Source organism: Electrona antarctica (genome assembly GCF_951216825.1).
Source record: "Electrona antarctica genome assembly, chromosome: 5".
NCBI lineage: Eukaryota > Metazoa > Chordata > Actinopteri > Myctophiformes > Myctophidae > Electrona > Electrona antarctica.
This window is the reverse complement of record NC_136810.1, coordinates 49,983,687-50,006,258: the sequence shown is the minus strand read 5'-3', so window position 1 is coordinate 50,006,258 and position 22,572 is coordinate 49,983,687. Positions and strand designations below refer to the sequence as shown.

Genomic DNA, 22,572 nt, shown 5'->3' with positions numbered 1-22,572 from the left:
TGCCCTGCCTGTTCCCTGATCAATCCTGTTTACTACACCGTGTGAACATAACGGACTGTCAGAACTCTGGTTTAGATGTGTAACCAACCATCAACACATCAGATCGTGCATGTGCGTGTGCGTGCGCGTGCGTGCGTGTGTGTGTGTGTGTGTGTGTGTGTGTGTGTGTGTGCGCGTGTGCGTGTGTGTGATCAATCCTGTTTTACACTGTGTGAACATAACGGACTGTCAGAACTCTGGTTTAGATGTGTAACCAACCATCAACACATCAGATCGTGCGTGTGCGTGTGCGTGTGCGTGTGCGTGTGTGTGTGTGTGTGTGTGTGTGTGTGTGTGTGTGTGTGTGTGTGTGTGTGTGTGTGTGTGCGCGTGTGCGTGTGTGTGATCAATCCTGTTTTACACTGTGTGAACATAACGGACTGTCAGAACTCTGGTTTAGATGTGTAACCAACCATCAACACATCAGATCATGTGTGCGTGCGTGCGTGCGTGGGATTCTGCATGTGTATAGGCGGTAAATAGAGTCAAAGCGCAACTGTACAAGCAGGACACAAATGTGTGTTGAGTAATCAGAATAATGAGTAATCTGATCGTCTCTAACCACATTAATGTTATCAGATGACTCAAACCACATCCAAGTCAGATTTATGTCTACACGTTTACACATTGTTTTTAAGTGGTTAGACACAATCGGATAGCAATCTGATTACTCAAGATGCGTTTTGATGCAAAGTGTAAACAGCTTAATTAAGACATTGAGGCTCATCCTTTTAAAATATACTGTAGGTTATCTTGCTTGACAAAATAATGTTGAAGAACCACCCGAAAAGCATAGAAGATCAGATGTTTAGTAATTATTCACACCAATATCATTCACAAACGTGATGATGGGTCGCACTCAGAATGACAAGAGTGAGTTAACTTTTTAACAGTTTAATGGCCCCCAGACGGAGATCACCGTCAAGTTCAAGTGCACGGTCAGTTGCCCGAGACGGAGATTGATAAATAGGACGGAGATTAATGATATCAATATAAAACCGGTCGCATCGCTCCACAGCCTAGGAGCGCTTGTTGCCCAATCCTCGGTGTTGCACAACAGTGACACGTCATCGAAAATGTTCCCTGCCTGTTTAGCGGACGAAAACGAAAATCTTAAAACGTTCATAACTCGCAATCTAAATCATCCCGTCTAATTATGAAAAAAGATCCTGTGTTAGACGGCGCTCCGTGGTCCAGTCGCTAGTCGCGATAGATTTATTCTTACCTCCCGTTGTTGTCGATCGACTCTAGAGTGGTGTGGCTATTGTTAGCTGCTACACAGACATTCACAACAACTTCCAGTCCGCCGGTAAAAGTGGTCCGGGCGCTATAAATGATGGGCATCATTAATGGATTAAATAGGCCCGGGCCCTCAAGGTGTTAATTATTTCTTCTCCATGTCTTTACAATGAAAGACAAACGTTTTGGCTATCCAGCCTTTGTCAGTTTAATTCATATTTTTTATGTTTTTACCAATTCATGTATATTGCTAAAAAGTACATTTTTGGTAATAGAAGGTGAAGCAAATGGGGGAAGAAGAGAGGGGGGAAGATAGATCCGGAGAGGGATGGAAGGGACGGGTAGAGGAAGGAAATGGGGGGGATCCCATCCCAGTGAGCATAGTTGTTTATAAACATGCTGTTACTCTACTGTCACATCTGGAATAGTCATGGAGAGAGAAGAGGAGGCGGGGCCAAAGAAGAGCCAAACTATTAAGAATATTCAGAGAGGAGATCAAGACAGAGGGAGAGAGAAGGAAAAGTAAGCAAATTATTGCGAGACAAATTTCCAGAAACGGAGTAAATTAAGTTTCCACATTCAACCTGGTGTCCAAATGTTGGGCATGTCATTATGGGCAAAACCTTTCAAAAATGGCAAATCTACAAGCTCACAAGGCATGGCGTCGTCCCGTTGTGAGTTGTAGTAATAATAATAATAAATATAGCTGCAAGCAGCGATAAGGCGGGACCAAGAAAGAAGACTATACGCAATAAGAACAATATGCACAAATGAGACTCATGGGCATGGCCCTCTACCAGATTCCCGTGTTTCGTGAAAACCGACTGCACGGTTCAGCCAGAACTGCTATTTTTGGCGGAAGAAGAAGGAGGAGAAGAGAAAAAAAACACAAAAACAATAAGTGACCAAAGTCACTTTGTGACTTCTTGGTCCTTTAATAACCAGTAGAGAGAGAGAGAGACCAGTAAGATGCCTAAGGGCGAGAAGTGACCTCAGGGCGAGGTCGCGTGCACGCATCCGCCTCGTTGACGGCAGACTGCTGGGTGAGTGCTGGTGCTTTGGCATGGGGGGGTCAGATCAACATGGAATGAATTCTGTACTGGCCATATAAGGAGCATGTCTTGAGTGTACAGGGTTTGATGAGGTCAGATCAACATATGGTATGTCAGAACAGGTCAGCTCCATGGAGATCTAAGGGTGGTAGCGGGGACATTCTCTTGAGTGTACAGGGTTTGATGAGGGCCGGGCCTTAATTTTCGGGCCTGTTAAGAACTCTAGTTTTTGCCGGCTGCCGGGCGCGGCTGCACTAATAACTTTGGGGCAGGGCCGTCTAGAGTTTGAATGGACATATCAGTCAAAAGGGAGACATCGAAGAGGAAGGATGGATGAGGAAGGATCAACATATGGAATGTCAGAACAGGTTCTGACATATATCCATATACAGTATGGAGATCTAAGGGTTTGAGGTCAGATGTAGAGTTGCTGGCCAATATTGATGACATCAGGGATCTCCATATATGGGCTTAATTGCGACAGCAGGTCGCCATCCCTGATGATGTCACGTGATGTCACGAAACCTGGGCATCATATATGGGGGCATTCCCATGCATGGGGATTTTTAGTGACTGACCGATGGGAAATGTATGATTTCATAGTAATTGCTACCTGCTGTCACAATAAATACGCTTGCCTGGGACCCAAACTAGGGTCCCACGTTGTAGGTTGGCTACTTATTCTTGATCACTTAAACACATACAATTTATGGAATTTCTTTGATTTCTTCATAAAATCACTGGAAAAAAGGAAAAACATTACATTTGTTTTTTAATTCATGATAGTTTTTTGCTTTTTTGGCCATGTTTTTCGAAAATGTTTTGAAATAATAATAATTAAAAACAAAATATAGGAAGCAAAAATAAATAACGGGACCCATAAAACTGTGTCCGCGACCCACGGATGGGCCCCGAGTCGACGCAGTGGTTGGGAACCGCTGCTCTACCTTCCTCTGTGTGCGGCTCTCTCTCTCTTGCACAGCAACCCGTGCAGCACAGCCGAGCAAGAGCAGAGCAGGCCAGCATGCTGCTTATATTGCTGCTTCAACATGTGTGAGCAGTGAAGGGAAAGTACCCCGCTCGCTTGCTCAGAGAGGAGAGCGTTTGTATTTGGTGTTTTGTTGCTCTTGGCTTCTGCTTCGCGCAGGTCAGCACATTTCTCTATGCTGAAATCAACTCACTGTGGTGTGTGTGTGTGTGTGTGTGTGTGTGTGTGTGTGTGTGTGTGTGTGTGTGTGTGTGTGTGTGTGTGTGTGTGTGTGTGTGTGTGTGTGTGTGTGTGTGTGTGTGTGTGTGTGTGTGTGTGTGTGTGTGTGTGTCTCCAGTGAATCACCAGGAAGTTTTAAATGCGCTCTCTCTCTTTCTCCTCACGGCGTGCTCAGAAGAACAGGCTTGCAGTGTGAAGCAGAGCAGTTGCGTACTGTACAGTACAGTATCTACAGTAGACAGTTAATACAGTACAGTATCTACCGTAGATGGTCACGTGTAGTTGCACAGTAAGAGCCTCAGAGTTAATTTAACTGCAATGGTGTAAAAACATTCATCCAAATGGACCTGTTTAACCCATTTAGGCCTGACCTCGAAATTAAAAAGAAATCTTCTAAATCCTCCAGTTTTCTGAAATAAATATTTGCACGATTTTTCAAAAATAGCAGACCTACAAGATCTGCTATTTTTCAATAGCTAAATTATAACATAATGTTTAAAACACCAAAAGGGGTTCCCGCCCAAAATGGGATAATTTAACTATAATCTTTTCCCAGTATGTCTTTGCTAAAACATCTCACTGCAATAAAATATATTCCCCTGCCTGAACCAATAGCCTCGATAAGCACAACAAGTACAGGTGTTGTGATTACAGGGCTGCCAAAGTGTTGACAGTCCAATGAGTCCATGCCCAGATGAGGTGGGAACGCGTGTGTTTGCATGTGTGTCTGTGTGTGTGTGGCACGCTCGCTCACAGCCACACACGCGAGAACGAGAGAGAGAATGAGAGAGCATGTAGATAGTTCTGAGGAGTCCCTCTCAGAGCTAAATGAACAGATAATGTAATGTTCTTCACCAGACCTGCTATCCCTCAGTTACACAATACTTTAATACGTTGGGAGGTGTCCCTCCCAACTTGCTCCGGGCAATAGAGACCATGTATGCAGGAACACGGGCCAAGGTGGTGACCCCAGATGGGGACAGTGAGGAGTTTGACATCCTGGCTGGGGTAATGCAAGGAGACACCCTATAGCCCCCTTCCTCTTTGTCATAGTCCTGGACTACACGCTCAGGAAGGCTATCAGTGGACGAGAGCAGGATATTGGCCTCACTCTTACACCAAGGAGGTCAAGACGACACCCTGAAATTGTCAGTCGTTTCGTTTACATGTATGTTTGATTAAAATTCAATAAAAAGTAAAGAAAAAAAAGAAGACACCCTGCAGTAGTCCTGACAGGCCTAGACTACGCATCAGCCTTCTCTCCAACCACATGGAGCAAGCACAGGAGCTCTTGAGCAGAGTGGAGTCAGAGCTTAGAGTATATATGAATAGAGACGACACCGGATTTCTCCTCTCATCCACTTGCATTAAGTTGCTCAAAAGCGCATGAGACGATTTCACTCCTCCTTCCGGTTAGGAACAGAGTGCAATTGGGCCAAATCGTGAACGTGCTGTGCCGTTGACTATCATTGCACGCGTTCACGTATGAAACAGCGTTCACGTGTCATCATGAACGTGCGCAATGATAGTCAACGGACCAGAATTGGCCCAGCGCTGCAATATGGCCACTATGTCCATTTCGCCTCAGGGTTTCCTCCGGGTGCCGTCTCTATTCATATATACTCTAAGAGTCAGAGTGTGCCAAGGTTGGCCTTCGGCTGAATGCCAAGAAAACTGGTGATCACCTATAACATCCAAACGGAACATCCACCTCACAACAACAGGAGGCACTGCTCTGAAGGAAGTCAATGACTTCAAGTACCTGGGGCTCATGGGTCAACTCAACAGAGCAAGATCTAAAAGTGAGGAAGGCACTTGCATGGAGGGCCCTGAATGGCATGGCCAGTGTATGGAACTCCAACCTCCCCTGACAAATCAAACTCAGCTTCTTCCACGTGACGGTATAATCTGTTCTCCTATATTATATATGGCAGTGAATGCTGGACCCTGAAGCCAACTCTGCAGAAGGCTCTAGACGTGTAGTGCTCAACATCAGCAAGAGTACACATGTTACCAATGAGAATCTGTATGCTGGCATTCAAAGCAACCAAAGGTATGACACCCCCATATCTTGCAAGTCTGATCACACCCTACAAACCCTCCTGTGTGCTCAGATCACCCCTGCGACAAAATAGCAGCCAGAAGAATGAGACTTGCAGGACACTGCCAAAGACACCAGGAGCTTCCAGCCAGCAAACTGGTGCTGTGGGAACCAACACATGGGCACCAGTCACGATGACGCCCCATACTAACATACGTGGATGTACTCAAGAAAGATGCAGGAGTGCAAAGCACCAACGAGCTGGCCGGATGTATGGAGAACCGGGATGACTGGAAGCGACGATGGAATTCAAGGCTCGTCTGAGGACGACCTAGAGAGAGAGAGAAAGCAGTGGTTCTCAAACAGTGGTCCAAAGACCACCAGTGGTCCTTGATGGGGTTCCAGGTGGTCCCCAGTTGGTAACCAAATGGGCCCTTACAGATCTTTAACTCTCACTCTTACTCTTGCCTTTATGACCGGTAAGGGTCCATTTGGTTTCATTTTACACTTTAGATTCGGGTCTGCAAGGCTAAATCTAATTTAATGGTGGTCCGTGGCTCAAATGCAGAATAGATAATGGACCTCGATATGAAAACCTCTCCTTTAAACTTAAAGGATAGTAACTGACAATTGGACAATTGTTACAATGGACCTCAATTAATGCCTGTGGGGATTCTCAGGTAGAAGCAATGCGTTGGGCATGGCAAAGAATGGATATGGTAAAGAGTACAACTAAGAGAAAGAAAAAATAATAAAGTGAACATTTATAAAAAATGAATAAATAAATTCATAAAGAACAGCTAGAATTAGGTCAAAGTCAAAGTCGTACGATTAGTCACACGTTACTGCAGTGAAATTTGTTCTTTGCATTTGACCCATCTCTTGGAGCGGTGAGCCGCAGCGTGCGCCACGCTCGGGAACCATTAGTTGATTTGACCCCCAATCCAACCCATTGATGCTTAGTGCCAAGCAGGGAGGCATTGGGTCCCGTTTTTACAGTCTGGTATGACCCGGCCGGGGATCTAACCCCTGACCTCCCGGTTTTAGGGCGGACACTCAAACCACAAGGCCACTGTCTAGTTTGGCTAGGTCAAACTAGACTCTAGTCTGACCTAGCCACCTGCACTTGGACCGGCTGGGTTGGCATAATGTACAACCATTAATATAGATGTAATCTATCACCTGTAATATGAACATATCTATCATCAATGAATGCATATTTGTACTGAGTCAGACTATCGACTGTGGATGTGACAGAGGCTGATATACATATACAGTGTCAGCCAGACTAGACTACACACACACAATGGCTTTATGGTTGCAGATATGTAATTTATTAGGTGTTTATACCTGTTGTATGGTATGTATACGCTGTTCTCTGAAGCAGGTTTACTAGCTAGCCTAGAAGTGGAAAACAAACACAAAGAGACACGAAGAGTCTCCTTTGTGTCTCCATAGGGAACCACTACTGGTCATCAAATTATTGGCTTAGGAATGCGACAAAAACAAACAAACAAAAATATCCATGAATTCAAGTCTCCATGGGGTGAGTAATCAATAGGAAAAAACCTTTAAACCCTAGTGTTTCATACTTTGGCTGAACCTTTTGTAAAAGTTTTAGTACTTTTACTTTGGTACGGCAAGTATATTTTGATACCAGTACTTTTACTGTACGTGTGTGTGTGTGTGTGTGTGTGTGTGTGTGTGTGTGTGTGTGTGTGTGTGTGTGTGTGTGTGTGTGTGTGTGTGTGTGTGTGTGTGTGTGTGTGTGTGTGTGTGTGTGTGTGTGCGCAGTACAGTCTACTGAGAGGGGAGGAGCAGGCAGGCTTTGTTGGAGCAGCGTGCGGATGTGGCAGTAGCACACTTAATTGGTTTCAGATACAGAGCATGCTTCTCTCTCTCTCTCTCTCCCTCTCTCTCTCTCTCTCTCTCTCTCTCTCTCTGAAAGCAAGAACAGTAATAGATTGGTACTGTAGGTACATGCGGTTTTATTAGCGATGGCCATAAACAAACACGTTGTCGTGCTGGAAAAGCTGCATCCAGATGCATTGTGGGTTACATGATGGTGTTGTGTTTAACCACGTGTGTGCCTGCTGCTGGTACGCATTTGCTGTGGTGGAAAATGTACTTGATTTTTTTACATTATTGTTTTAAAAGTATCAATACTCCGTTACAAGTAAAAGTCAGGAATTCAAAAAGTGCTTGAGTAAAAGTACAAAAGTATTGGCATCAAAATGTACTTAAAGTACCAAAAGTAAAAGTACTCATCATTATGCAGAATGTCCCATTTCAAGTTTTCAAATGTTTAAACATAATTTGAAAATAGCAGATCTACAAGCTCACAATGGGTCGCATCACAAAGCATTGTGAGCTTGTAGGTCGGTTATTTTCAAATGGCCAAAATGTATATGGGCTGAAGTGGTTAATGCATTATGCATGTGTTAATCATGATCAAAATCTACAAAGTAAGTAGTAACTAAAGTGTTCAAATAAATGTAGTGGGGTGAAAGTACAATATTTAGATCTGAAATGTAGTGGAGTATCAGTAAAAGTATTGGAAATTGGAATTACTCAAGTAAAGTACAAATATTTCAAAATTGCACTTGTTTTGGAGCCAGAAGGGAGAAGGGTTTGGGACGTGTGGAGCGTTGTCCCGGAGTTTTTAGCGAAGGTACTTCCAGCTTCCCTGCGTCAGCTGATCTAGCAATAGAATACAAGTTTAGAAGCATCTTCCAGAAACATGAATGGTCTCAGAAATGTCATGATTTCTTCAGCTGGGGTCGGCCTAAAACATCATCATTACATTTTCACTCTTGAGATTTTATTTTTGCTTTATTCCATGCATTGAACCAGGACGCTTAGAGAAGAGCAGACTAGGCTGTTTTCGGTCCAAATGCTAACACACAAGGGTGGGAAAATGTGAGCGGGGGATGTGACATCATGTGAGTCAACCACTACTGTCAAGGTGTGCGCTTGAGCAAAGCATTTCACACACAGATGCTAGGCTGCTGCTGTTTGATGGAGGTTGCACTGGCTGGCAGCTCCCCTGTAGGAATGAACCAAATACATACCACATACTGTACTTACTGGGGTGACATTTTTGAGTGGTGCAACCACTCCCTTACGGAGTTATGTGTGTGGGTGGGTGGCTGGCTGGCTGGCTGGGTATGAGCACAAAACAGCATGGTTGTTTTTCACCACCTGTGCGCAACCTAACACACACACAAACAGACACGCACATATTAACTGTATATATGATGATTTCGGGTGTGCCAGTACAGTACAGTACAGTACAGTACAGTACAGTACAGTACAGTACAGTACAGTACAGTACAGTACAGTACAGTACAGTACAGTACAGTACAGTACAGTACAGTAGAGAGAACAGTAGAGGGACCGGCACATGGTAACTCTGTCATTTCTCAACCGTTTCGGATGCGGGCGGCACGCCCCCCACATGGTAACTCTGTCATTTCTCTACCGTTTCGGACGCGGGGCGGCTCGCCGGAACCGGGCCGGAACCCTGGGTGCGTTTCTGTGGGTCTGGACCCCCCCCGGGAACCCCCACACGGAGTTGCACCACTCACTTCACACGGGTGTGATTTTTAATGTCAAATGTTGTTCAGTTTGGAAGGCCCATTAACCCATTAAGACCTGAGGCCGATTCTACACATGACTTCTAAACCAGTAGAACTCAAACTTCTCAAAACAAAAGACCCGCAAATTGCGTCATACATATTCTGAAGAAAACCTGGAGACTTGACATTCATTGCGGTCTCATGATCAGCATAAGAACATTAATAATGGTATGTAAAAGAAAACAAAAAAATGTGCCATGGACAAGACCAAGTCTTTGCCACGGACACATTTGTACGGACTGTTGTAGATTAAATAATCTTCCAAAGATGAAGGATTGACAGAATTCTTCAGGGTGAAGTATTGAGAATTTATTGAGAAAATTCAGCAGAATAACAACATAGAATTTATTGAGAAGACTCAGCAGAATAACAACATACACAGAGAGTAAGGAACAGGCCTCCTTGCCTCTTCCAGCAGCCCCTCCGGGCGCAAGCCTCCCCAACCCCATTGTCAGACAGTTCTTATAGTCCTGTTATACATTCGCTGACAGTGTGGAGGAGTCACATCAGCTGTTAGATTGGCAGCTGCAATTGAGTTAGACTGAGCACATTGGTGAGCAATGAGACTGAATAGAAGGCAGAGAAATACACAATAATGTAGTAATAATGTAATAAGTAAGACGCGCGGACGCGGGAAGCGAACGCAGCTCGTAAATTGCAATAACAACAATTAGAATAAATTACGTACTTTAAGGTTTTTTTTTTAGTTCTTTTATTTATTTATTTTTTAAGTTAAGTTTTTTTAAGTTACGTTTTTTTTTTAAAGTTTTCTTTTTAAGTTTTTTTTTTAAGTTAAGTTTTTTTTTTAAAGTTTTTTCTTTTTAAGTTTTTTCTTTTTAAGTTTTTTTTTTAAGTTAAGTTTTTTTAAGTTAAGTTTTTTTTTTAATAAGTTAAGTTGTTTGTGTGTGTGTGTGTGTGTGTGCATGTGTGTGATACAGCTGCGCCCTCTGGTGGCGGGCGGGTGGTGTTACAGCGTGACACACACACACAGACACACAGACAGACAGGATCTGCTGGGTCTCATAGTAAATGCTCACTGCGTTCGCAATTACAGGACACACTGATGACCCCTGCCTCTAACCTTTCTGTTTCAGAGTCCAGCTAAGGAGAGCAGCCCTGCAGGATCAGGGCTGGGGTCAGCGGTCGGGGTGGTGCATGCAGGGCAAGGAGGAGGAGACCAGGCCAGCTGCCAGAACGTCAGCCCTCCTCGTCCAGAGCCTCCTCCACTCCCACATCCATCTCCCACCTCGCCCTCCTCGGCGTCAGGGCAGGATGGGCCGGGGCCAGCAAAGAGCCAGCAGGCCAAAGCAGGAAAAGGTTGGTCTGCATCTATCTTTGATTGATTAAAAAAAATAATAATAATCACAAAAGCACCAAAGACTTGTTTCAAACACCAGTACAATGAACAGCCATTCCAAGAAATGTATCAAATGTATCCCCATGTATCGTCCATCGAAGCCCTGTACAACGATCGTTGTGTCAGCAAAGCTCGTGGAATTTTGAAGGACCCAATCCATCCCAACCGTAGACTGTTTGAGATGCTGCCGCATGGAAAACGCTTTCGCAATCTCAAAGCCACTGGGAATAGATAGCAAAAAAGCTTCTTTCCCCGAACAATCAGATACCGATAAGAACCAGAGCGAAACCGGGCAAAGGAAAACGCTAGCGCAAAACTACTACACCATATACACTACTAGTAAACCCCCAAATCCATACATATTGCACTACTAGCCTATTGTTTTGACTGAGACAGAGGTGTGGCTTTCATCCCATTATCTCATTTGGGGCAATGCACAACATTATTTACGATTCTGTACCTATCGTGTTGCAACTCGGACGGGCCTGAGTCGGCTCAATCGAACTTTGCAATTTTCACCACGGCTACTTGCTCCGTTAATTAGCTCGCTTGGTGGTGGCTGTCGTTGCTCAACTCGCTCCGTTAATTAGCTCGCTCGGTGGTGGCTGTCGTTGCTCAAGTTAGCTTAACCCATTTTAGGCGGGAACCCCTTTTGGTGTTGGTGCATTATGTTATGCTTTAGCTATTGAAAAATAGCAGATCTACAAGCTTGTAGGTCTGCTATTTTTGAAAAATCGAAGAATGACTGACATAGAAACATGGCTTTTTCAGAAAACTGTCAGGATGTAGAAGACATTTTTAGAATCTGATCTCAGGTCAAAATGGGTTAAGACAGTTGAGAGGCGCCCCTCGTCTATGGGGAGGATTTCAGTGTAATACAGTACGGATTTAGGGGTTTTCTAGTAGTGTATGTACGGTAATGCCAATCTGTGTTATTTCACCATGTTTGGGGAGATCGGTTGAACAATACAGCTCTACAATCTCACAACACCTATTGTGAGCTTGTAGATCTTCTGTTTTAGGCGAATGCTTGCCTGTTACGACAATGCCAACATTGGGACCGACGCTAAGGGTTCATGTGGTTAATAAAATAATCTTATGTTTGGTCCTGCACAACACCGTTCTACACTAAAGTATGAAATTAGAATAATCATAAGATGAATCACTATATAAATAATCGATAGTTCTGGCATAGCGTTGGCATACCAGGAAACGTGTATTCTTTCCTATTCTGTGGTCTTGTGCTATACTGTTCTTACTGTCTCAGTTTGCCTGCACATCACCACCTCCACCCCCAACCCCCACCTGTCTTCATATGACTACCTCCACCCCCAACCCCCACCTGTGCGTGTTGTACAGTCTGTGCATGAAATGTCTGTGGGCGTATGACACCCACTCAGACCCCAGAGGACAAGATGTGACATGCTTGACACATTTGAACACCACAGCTCAGCTGGAAGAATGCTAGCCTACGGCCTACTTAGGGTGTGTGTGAGAATGTGAACGCAAGCTCGGATAATGTAAGAGAGAGCGAAATTGGTAGTGAGTGAAAGTGACATGGTTTAAAGGTATGTTTTTGCTAAAAAATATATGTTAATGACGTTTAGGAGCTTTAGAACACTTTCCTGGGGGTCTTTATGTGTGTAATATGTGGTTTTAGATATTTTAGATTGTAGCAGTGAGCCCAGTGTCTCTGATGTCATGGACACTGGGCTCACTTACTTCCTGGACTACATGTTGTCTCAGTAAGACAGCCATCCCCCTATCCACAAGGAGGAGCAGTGCACCAAAGTATTATTGGAATTGTAGTCCAGGACGGAAGTGAGCCCAGTGTCCATGACATCAGAGACACTGGGTTCACTGCTACAATCTAAAATATCTAAAACCAATTATACACATAAAGACCCCCAGGAAAGTGTACTAAAGCTTCTAAACGTCATTAACATATATATTTTTGCAAAAAGGGTGAAGTGTCCCTTTAATACTTAAAGATACTTTCAGTTTAGGCAGAGGGTGATTTGTCCAGGCGATGTCGACCAACCTTTTTGGGCAAAGCGTGACTTTTGCCGTCAGTATTAAATGCAAGAAGTGCACCAGCACAATTGGAAGAGTGCCCATGTCAGCTTAACTATGTTGAACATAGTATAAACCCACCAGGGGTTTTTACTTGCTCCCCATCCATTTCCCCCACCACACAAACTCTCGTCTCTTCCAAACTCCACTATTGTTATGCTGTCATTATTAATATTTACTACAGAAATTAAGTGAATGAGGAGGCGTGCTCCGAAAACCAAGGATAAAAATGTTCCAGGAAATTGTCCAGTAGTGGACTAATTCATGGGAAAAAAAGTTGGCGTCCTCCTCAGAGTCTGAGGAAGACATCATGTGATATTATTGAAATGTCACATTAGAAAAATGTATCGTCTGACTGGGTTTTTAAGAGTACTCCAACATGTCTTTCCACAAGTTAGTCCACTCCTGGAAGTTTTTATATGCAAAGACTAAAGCAACCAAACATTGAAAAATTACTTTGATTGGCAATTCAGCGTGTGGAAGCAGACCCACAGTAACGTTCCCTGAGCCCGCCGGTGATTATAGCACACCAATACGTAGTGGTGTAGGAAAGTCAATATTAGGCTAGGCTAGTCTACTAATTACAGCTTGTTATTACCCACGCATGGTACTGTTTCACCATAATGAATTGCATTTTTATGAATTGCATTTTTATAGCACTTTTCCAAGTGCTCAAAGCGCTTTACAATGGTTCATTCATTCATACATTGGGAGGTGAAGCGGCGAACAGTCGACACCAGCGTTCTCACTTCCCACATTCACACACCTATGGTGGCAAGCTCACACTGACCAACTCATTGGAGGCAATGTAGGGTTCAGTGTCTTGCCCAAGGACACTTCGACATGTGGACAGGAGGAGGCGGGATTCGAACCGCCGACCCAGGGATCATTGGACGACCTGCTCTACCTCCTGAGCCACAGCCGCCCTATATGAACCATCACCATCATAACAGACAGACCGTTGAGCATCGATGACAGCACTCATTTGGGCATTCAGGGGAAATCTTGCATTGTGCAGAAGGCAGAGCTATATATAGCTATTTCCATATGGCTGCTTAATATGATACCTCTATTTCTCACTCCCCCAAAAGCTCCTTTGAAAGAAGATCATGGTGAAAGTGCTGCGCCAAAGGATCACGCATTCTATGTGTGACATTATTGTCCTCGGCAGCAAGCACTCTGTGACCAACAGGCATTGGCGAAGTCATTATAGTGCGCTAGTACCTGATTGGCAGGGCCTTGTCGTCATTCTATAGCGCTAGTACCTAATTGGCAGGCCCCTGTTGTCATTCTATAGCGCTAGCACCTGATTGGCAGGCCCCTGATGTCATTCTATAGCGCTAGTACCTAATTGGCAGGCCCCTGTTGTCATTCTATAGCGCTAGCACCTGATTGGCAGGCCCCTGTTGTCATTCTATAGCGCTAGTACCTAATTGGCAGGCCCCTGTTGTCATTCTATAGCGCTAGCACCTGATTGGCAGGCCCCTGTTGTCATTCTATAGCGCTAGTACCTAATTGGCAGGCCCCTGTTGTCATTCTATAGCGCTAGCACCTGATTGGCAGGCCCCTGTTGTCATTCTATAGCGCTAGTACCTAATTGGCAGGCCCCTGTTGTCATTCTATAGCGCTAGTACCTGATTGGCAGGCCCCTGTTGTCATTCTATAGCGCTAGTACCTGATTGGCAGGCCCCTGTCGTCATTCTATAGCGCTAGCACCTGATTGGCAGGCCCCTGTTGTCATTCTATAGCGCTAGTACCTGATTGGCAGGCCCCTGTCGTCATTCTATAGCGCTAGCACCTGATTGGCAGGCCCCTGTCGTCATTCTATAGCGCTAGCACCTGATTGGCAGGCCCCTGTCGTCATTCTATAGCGCTAGCACCTGATTGGCAGGCCCCTGTTGTCATTCTATAGCGCTAGCACCTGATAGGCAGGCCCCTGTTGTCATTCTATAACGCTAGTACCTGATAGGCAGGGCCCTGTCGTCATTCTATAGCGCTAGCACCTGATTGGCAGGCCCCTGTCGTCATTTTATAGCGCTAGCACCTGAGTGGCAGGCCTCTGTCGTCCTCATTATGTTGCTGTTGCGTTACAGCAGGGGTTCTCAACCCGTGGTTCGCGGCCCCCCGGGGGTGGGTGGGGGGGTCACCAAATTATTTGGGGGGTCCCCAAAAAAATATATACTGGTATATAAAAATTGCAAAATTGCAACTGAATGGCTGGAAAATGGAAATTAAGAGTTTACATAGTACACATGCATAAAAAGTGCATGCATACACTTTCCTTAATGATTATATCTGCAGGTTTCAGTATTTATTTATGATGTATTTTCGCTATTATTAAGGTTATTGTAGCAGTCAATTTGTATTTGGGGTGGGGAGGGGGGCGGGGCGGGGGGGGGGGGGGGGGGTCGCGAGACACGGCCAAAGCATTTCTGGGGCTAGAGCCAGAATAGTAGTCTCTGATTGATATTTGAATTGAACCCCGGCATTACAGGACCTAGGCAAGGCTAGAGCCAGAATAGTAGTCTCTGATTGACATTTTAATTCAGTGTAAAGGCTAAAACTGGTGTGGAAGCTTGGGGAACACGGTGGCGCCTGCAGTTATAGCGCTGTTGCCTCACAGCTAGAAGGTCCCGGGTTCGATTCCCGCCGGGGTGGGGGAGGGGTGAAGTGGAATGGGGGGCCAGTCTGTCAGTCTGTTGTCTTGGCCTCCAGCCTCTGTCTGTAACACAATAACCAACTATGTCACTACCTCATGGTCACACTGCATAGCTGTCGGCAGCATAAAACACCACACACACACACACACACACACACACATACACGCACACACACACACTTACTTTAAGTTTGTGGAACAATTTCCCTTTGTAAGAACTTGTGGGTGTTTGCAGTATTCTGCTGACTCAGGTCAAACTGAAGCAGCCACACCTCATGCACGGCACTGCATGTTTTTGTACACCTCGTGTTACTGTACATGTTTGTGTACACCCTGCCTTGTCTGGAGCAAAAAAAACCCATCAATGGTAGATGAAGTGAGAGAGAGCGAGACGGACAGAGGGCGAGAGAGATAAAGATTTATCTTGTGTGGGTTCATTTGTTGAGAAACATTATCTTTTATTGTTGTTTGTTATAATTATGCATCATTATAACATGCGAACACACCGCAAGAGTTACTACTGTGCAGTTGGGGTCATGTGTGCGTGCCTGCGTGCGCGCGCGTGTAGCCCGAAGCCTGGATTAGTGTGTATGACAGCAGGCATTTAGAGACTTCCACAGCTGCTGCCCAGCGGGCACAAGACAAGGTGGCGAGGGATGTTTGGAGTCTGTGCGTGTGTGTGCATGCATGCATGTGTGTGCGTGCGTGCGTGTGCGTGCGTGCGTGCGTGCGTGCGTGTGCGTGTGTGCGTGCGTGTAAGGGATAGCGAGACAGACGGGTCGAGGCAGATAAATTGGTGAGATTGTTTGGCAGGATCATATCTGACATGTACCATTATTCATTTCATCATATACATTTAAGCAATATTACAGGAGGGTGTGCTTTACAGTCATTAAAGTGCCATTAATGACGTTAAAGCATGACCCTCGAGTGTATTATTGCGACAGTTATCCTTAATTGTTTAATGACAGATGTAGCCACTACAACCGAAGATTTCCCTCGAAAATCACTAGCCTAGCAACCCTGTCTGGGAGAGCAGCGAGACTCGATCAGCCCAGCTGATTTTTATGTTTTGATTAGGCGTTAAGCACGGCTAGATGACTATTTCAACCAATCAGATTGCTTCCTCGAAACAACCTGTTATATCATTTGAGTTCTCTCTCTGCGTCTCGGTCTACCTCTCTCTTTCTCTCTCTCTCGTTAAGCTGTCTAGTTGTTTGCAGGAGTGTTGCATCTTCTTTTATTATGTTTTAATCCCCTCGTCTTTCTCTCTCTCTCTCTCTCTCTCTCTCTCTCTCTCTCTCTCTCTCTCTCTCTCTCTCTCTTCTTTTCTCTCGGTGCTGTCCCTGCATGTTTATCTGTTGTGGTTTCAGATAGACAGGAGTCTAATGTCACTTGTGTCTAAATAAGTACCTGGAGGCAGGCACACACACACACACACACACACACACACACACACACACACACACACACACACACACACACACACACACACACCCATCTTGTTAAATGTTAACATTCCCATCTATTTAACTCTCACCTTCTAGTTACTGTAATGGACCTCCTCCTAGCCAATGGACTAGACGTGGCATGTCTTTGTGGCAGAGTCAAACATTAAGGCACTTACAGTGCATGCACGCACTTGGAATATTTATTTATGTCCACATAAACAGTGATGTACAAGAATGCCTTGTACTGTACAAAGGACATTGCCAGTGCAGTCACATAATAGGAAAACAGCCAGTTACAGTTAAGGTGCATATAAGGTAGAATATGTTACATACAGTACAATACTTGTCAAACACAGCAGACGACAATAATGGGTAAAGGAAACAACGCCTCCACACACACACACACACACACACACACACACACACACACACACACACACACACACACACACACGCACACACACACACTCCCTCTCACACACAGGTAATATTTCTGATTATTTCTGATTATTTCTGACTGATTGTCCAGTCATTTGTAGAACGGTGGCATGTCCGATGGCGGCTCGACTAGTATTCGTATAACTTTTACCAGTAGTATTTGTTTTTAATTATTTTTATTCTGTCACATTTTTCTTCCCATTAGGTTGTTTCCCTTAATTTTTGTTTTGTCTTGTCCTTCACTTTTTGATTTTATTTCAATTTTGTGTCTACAGAATTTTGCTTTGTCTTTGTGAAAGTCTTACTTAATACTTTGTTGCTTCTGATGTTTTGATATCACTTTCACCCTTTCATGTCCTTTTTGTAAACTTGAAAATATCAATAAACAGATTGTTTACAAAAGAAATGCGGGTTTCAACTGAAACGTGACACATGGCGTTTCCCTTGTCATTTCAGTGGTGATCGAGAAAGTGGCGCTGAGGGCGGTGACGCTTAAGTCTGACGACGTCAGTGAATTTGTGCTGGAGGTGAGTGTACTCAGGTTTGCGGTGATGTGTATTTCTTTTGTGTATTTGTTTTTATTTAAAATAAAAACAAAATATTCAAAATGGGAGACCAAAAAGAGAGATTCAAACATGTTCCCGGGACCCAAACTAGTAGTGAACATAGCAGATAGCACACAACCCATCACATTATGACGCGTTGGGAGCTTGTAGATCTGCTCTTTTCCCCATTTGTTCCATTTAAAATAATTTGTATTAAATTATAGAGGGTAAGCGTATGACATCATCATCATACCCGGAAGTTATGCGGGAACGCCATAGAGTTATAATATAGCTAGCCCATCAAGAGGGCGGACAGCCCCGCCCCCACTGTTCATTTCAATGGAAGTTGCTCAGTGGTGTTTGATGGACTTGGAAGAACGCTCTACTTTCACATTTTCTCGGTGCATTTCCGCATTTGGGCACCAACATTTGGTGTCCAAATGCGGAAGTGCCAACGAGCACTCCGTGTTAAACCCCAGCTGCGCAGGGTTTACTCGTGCTACAGTTTCATCTTTGGCCAGTAGAGTGGGGCGGCTTCAACGTTGGTCAGCCGCTCTGGGGGCTTGGGGAATGCCTACTGAGTGGTAAAAAAAGACGTTCTGGCCTTGACAGCCCATACATACAAATTCCTATCATATTGTATTGAACGACGTTAAGCAATGTTAAACTCACTTTGCCACTCGATTTGCCACACACACCCCCTATTGATTATCAATATTTTTTTTATAATTAAAGACTTTTGCCTGATTAACGGTGGCTCCCTAATTCCTGTTTCCTCCACTGGTCTCTCTCTCTCTCTCTCTCTCTCTCTCTCTCTCTCTCTCTCTGTCTCTCTCTCGTATCCAGGCCAGTTGGTCAGATGGATGTGTGTCGTCGGCGGTCAGAACACAACAGGAGGTGACAGAGCTGCTTTCCCAGGTCAGCAGCATCGAGATCGCACATGGATATATTTATTTAATATGGTTTTCATAGTTTTCTTCTAGTATCCGTTTGTATTACTGTGCTGCAGCATTGTTATATTGCTGTGGTGTATGTAATTTTATTTATGAGTGTACGGATATTCTACTGTTAGACGGACGATCTTGGTGATCTAAATTGTAAATTGAGTATATGCGAGTATCCAGTTGGTCATGTGATGTGTCCCTCAGCTGTCACATGTGTTTCCCGAGGAAGGACTAGAGAAGCTCCTCTCTCAGTCCCTGGAGCTGGACCCCAGGTTAGTTATTTATTATATTAGGAAAAGCACTTGACACTTAATACAATATTATCATATATATAGTATATTCCAAGGACATGCCTAGACGAGCCGAGGCCGATTCTTAAAAAAAAAAGGTTTTCACAATCTCAACTAAATAACGTATTTTTTTCTATATCAGTGGTTCTCAAACTTTTTCATGTCAAGGATCCCCCAAATTATATGTACGACCCCCATCTCAAAATATTTTTGTTCCAGGATGCAAAGATTTGAGTTCGCTTTAAAAAATATATAAGATATATAAGATTTGCCCACAATTGAGTGCCAGCAGATGAAGCAGATTTCATCATTAATTATGCATTCATTACGTGTATGGATTTTAAAGTGTGGCCAACTTGAATAAAGCAATGACTGAAAATGACCGGTACCAATAATCAAAATAAATATTGTACTATTATATGGCCAAAATAGTGGAAATAGCCAATTACAAGCTCACAACTATTTATTTTAAATGTATGAACATTTTTCAATAGATGAACGAATAGATGAATAATGAATGAATCGGGCATATGCAGAGATGCAAAGACCACAGCAAATTTGTCACTTTGTATAACGATCTCACACGGTCGTTCAAGCGTGCGTCCGTAGTGGCGTGTGTCGGAGGCGCGGCGGCCTCCGACACACAACAGCAACGCTTTGTAGCTTTGCATCTGGAAGTTGAACCCAGCTCAGCTTCAATTTGTACGTTTGTATCGTTTGCTACAAACCTCGGATGTGCTTCGTATTCCATTGACAATGACTCGTATCTTTGCATCTGCCCGTGTGAACGCACCATCAGGCCTGTGTGTGTAATGGTGCGTTCACACGGGCAGATGAAGCGATGCAAAAATGCATTGCAGCATAATTTGCCTCAGCTTCGCGCTTCATCGTAGCTGCTTCGTAGCTTGCCATTGAATGGTAGGCTGCATCGTTTCATCTGCCCCGCGTGTGAACGCAACATAACTGTGTCTCCATGCAGGTGTCTGACTGCACTGCCCTGCCACGTCCTCCAGCATCAGTCGGTCCAGCTCTTCTTCTCCTCCACCACTCCTCCGTCACCTTCGTCACCCGCCTGCCCTTCGTCTCTCTTCTCCTCGACTCCTCCACCTGCCTGCCCTCCGCCTCTCTCCTCCTCCTCCTCCCTCTCTACATCGCCCTCCTCCCCTCCCATGGCTCCTGTTGCAACGGCATCTACGTTCACCTCCAGCAACAGTAAGATACTAAGATTACATTAGATTAGCCTTCACTGATCCCAGAAGGATGTTTGTTTTCACAGCCTGTTTAATGTAAATAATTGACATAAAGAACAGAACAGTAGCATGCAAAACAACATGTAAAGGCTACAGCAAAGACAATACATAGAGGCCAAGCGGTCCGGCCACCTAGGCTCCAGTTGTAGCCTGACAGCACGTTGCGGGTTCGAGTCCCGATGGCCTTTGCTGCGTGTCACTCCCCATCTCTCTCTCTCTCTCCCCGTTTCCTGTCTAACTTACTTCACTATGGCATAAAAAGCCCCAAAAAGTAATTGGCATGATTCCACCATGCATTGTCCGTGGCAGTGGTTCTCAACAGGATCCACACAGGATCCCCTGTTCAAATAGGATTATTTTGGGGAGGTCACGGACTGAAAAGGTTGAGAATTACTGATCTACGTCAAGGAGTGAGTTTGTTGAAACACGAGGCGGCGGGGGCACGGTGGCACAGTTGGTAGTGCTGTCGCCTCACAGCTAGAAGGTCCTGGGTTCGATTCCCGCTCGGGGCGCTGTGGGTGCTGGCAGTGTGTTTCCTCCTCCGCGTCATCAGTGCCCATACCCGAGGCGGGGTTGGCGAAAGGGCCTTTCTGTGCGGAGTTTGCATGTTCTCCCCGTGTCCCCTAGGGTAGGTACCCTCACAAAAACATGCAGTAATCCTGGTCTCTAAACAAACTGCCTCCCCCTGGCCAGCCGGGGCGCCTGATGGAGGGGAAAGGAACTGGTTGGAATAACGTGTTCCTTCCACGCGCTACGTCCAACCAGGGAAACTCCCCCCTGTCACGTGTAAAGGAGCAACTTGGACACTCAGGCATGAAGGAAGCATGAGTTCAAGTCCGTTGCTCTCCCCATGTCCCCCATATATGGGGACTAGGTTGGCGGAGGGTGTGTAGAGAGCCCAGGATCACATTAGATAATTGGCACAGGGGTGAAAAAATGGGTTACAAAATCGAGGGATACAAAAGAGTAAAAAAAGAAACACGAGGCAGAGCGAGCAATCAAAAAGTTGTGTGCAAAAGTTGAGGAAAGTTTGACTTTTTCCACCGATGTTTACGGCGAGACAAAGCGGCGACTGGTTGAGAAACTCGCTTTGGTCTCAATGGAGCCTGAACAAGGGTTCTACACGTGAAAGCGATGGAGATGTTTCGGATGTTTTTGGACACCCATTTACGTTTCCTGGAAGAACACAAATAGTCAGAAAACATTATCGCGGTTGGGTGTGAACTAGGAGGCACAGGGGTTTGTAGCTGGGTGGGAATAAAAAAAAAACAAAATAAAAAAAAATACGTTTCCTATTCTTGGATGAAAGAAAAGATGTGCCAACGAGGCGAAACGAAAACAGGACGAACGGGTTTTCCGCATCTCGGTTTTCGGGGTTTGGTGGTGAGCAAACAGCAAGATCTGGAGTGTTGATTTAACAAGGTCGTTGGTGGCAATGATGACAGTGAAGGTGAGGTTACAGAAGTAGTGAGAGAGCTAGGGCTCTGGCTGTCGGGGGGGGATTTTCAGTCGGGGTTCGGGAGGTGTGTGTGTGTGTGTGGGTGGGTGGGGGAGTGATCGAGCCGGCCGGGGCTCTATTTTGGTCTGCTATGGGAATTCAGTGTGGCATGTTTGTGTTGGGAGGCCTGGAGTATTGGCGGCCTCATATTAATGTGTCTGTGCGTGCACGCACGCATGCACGTGTGTGTGTGTGTGTGCGTGCGCGTGCGTGCTGCGTGTGTGCCGTCCATGCGTGCGTGTATGAGAGTACATGAGTGTGACCTCATCTCGGGTATTATTTATAGCCCCCCAAAGCAGTGAGTATTGTGCATACACGTGCATGCTTGTACTTTTTGCATGCATGTGTGTGTGTGTGCATGCATGAGTATGTATGTGTATGTCTGGGAGAGCCAGACTCACAGGAGTCCCCAAGGGAGCCATGCAGGCTAATGTGACTGTGTCTAGGTCTACTGTAACGTGTTACCGTGCACGCCTTAGAGTATATATATTAATAGAGACGGCACCCGGAGGAAACCCTGAAGCGAAATGGACATAGTGGCCGAATTTGGTATTGCAGCGCTGGGCCAAACGCATGAACGCGCTGGTCCGTTGACTATCATTGCGCACGTTCATGATGACACGTGAACGCTGTTTCATACGTGAACGCGTGCAATGATAGTCAACGTCCAGCACGTTCATGTGTTTGGCCCAATCAATCCCAGAATGCACTCTGTTCCTACCCGGAAGGAGGAGTGAAATCGCCTCATGCGCTTTTGAGCAACTTAATGCAAGTGGATGGGAGGAGAAATCCGGTGCCGTCTCTATTAATATATACTTTAAGGTGCACACCCACACAAAATGTGTCTAGGT

General features: G+C 45.1%; 1 protein-coding gene across 1 annotated transcript in view; it reads left to right on the top strand.

The window, feature by feature from the left end:
* Positions 1–22,572, top strand: part of zcchc14 (zinc finger, CCHC domain containing 14) — a gene marked incomplete at its 5' end in the record, with an annotated part of 48,154 nt that overhangs the window by 3,748 nt on the left and 21,834 nt on the right. The window contains 5 exons of the mRNA XM_079501124.1: positions 10,311–10,533; positions 17,651–17,721; positions 18,586–18,657; positions 18,888–18,955; positions 19,953–20,185. Coding sequence (XP_079357250.1) covers positions 10,311–10,533; positions 17,651–17,721; positions 18,586–18,657; positions 18,888–18,955; positions 19,953–20,185 — 667 coding nt within the window. The remainder of the gene's footprint in view (positions 1–10,310; positions 10,534–17,650; positions 17,722–18,585; positions 18,658–18,887; positions 18,956–19,952; positions 20,186–22,572) is intronic.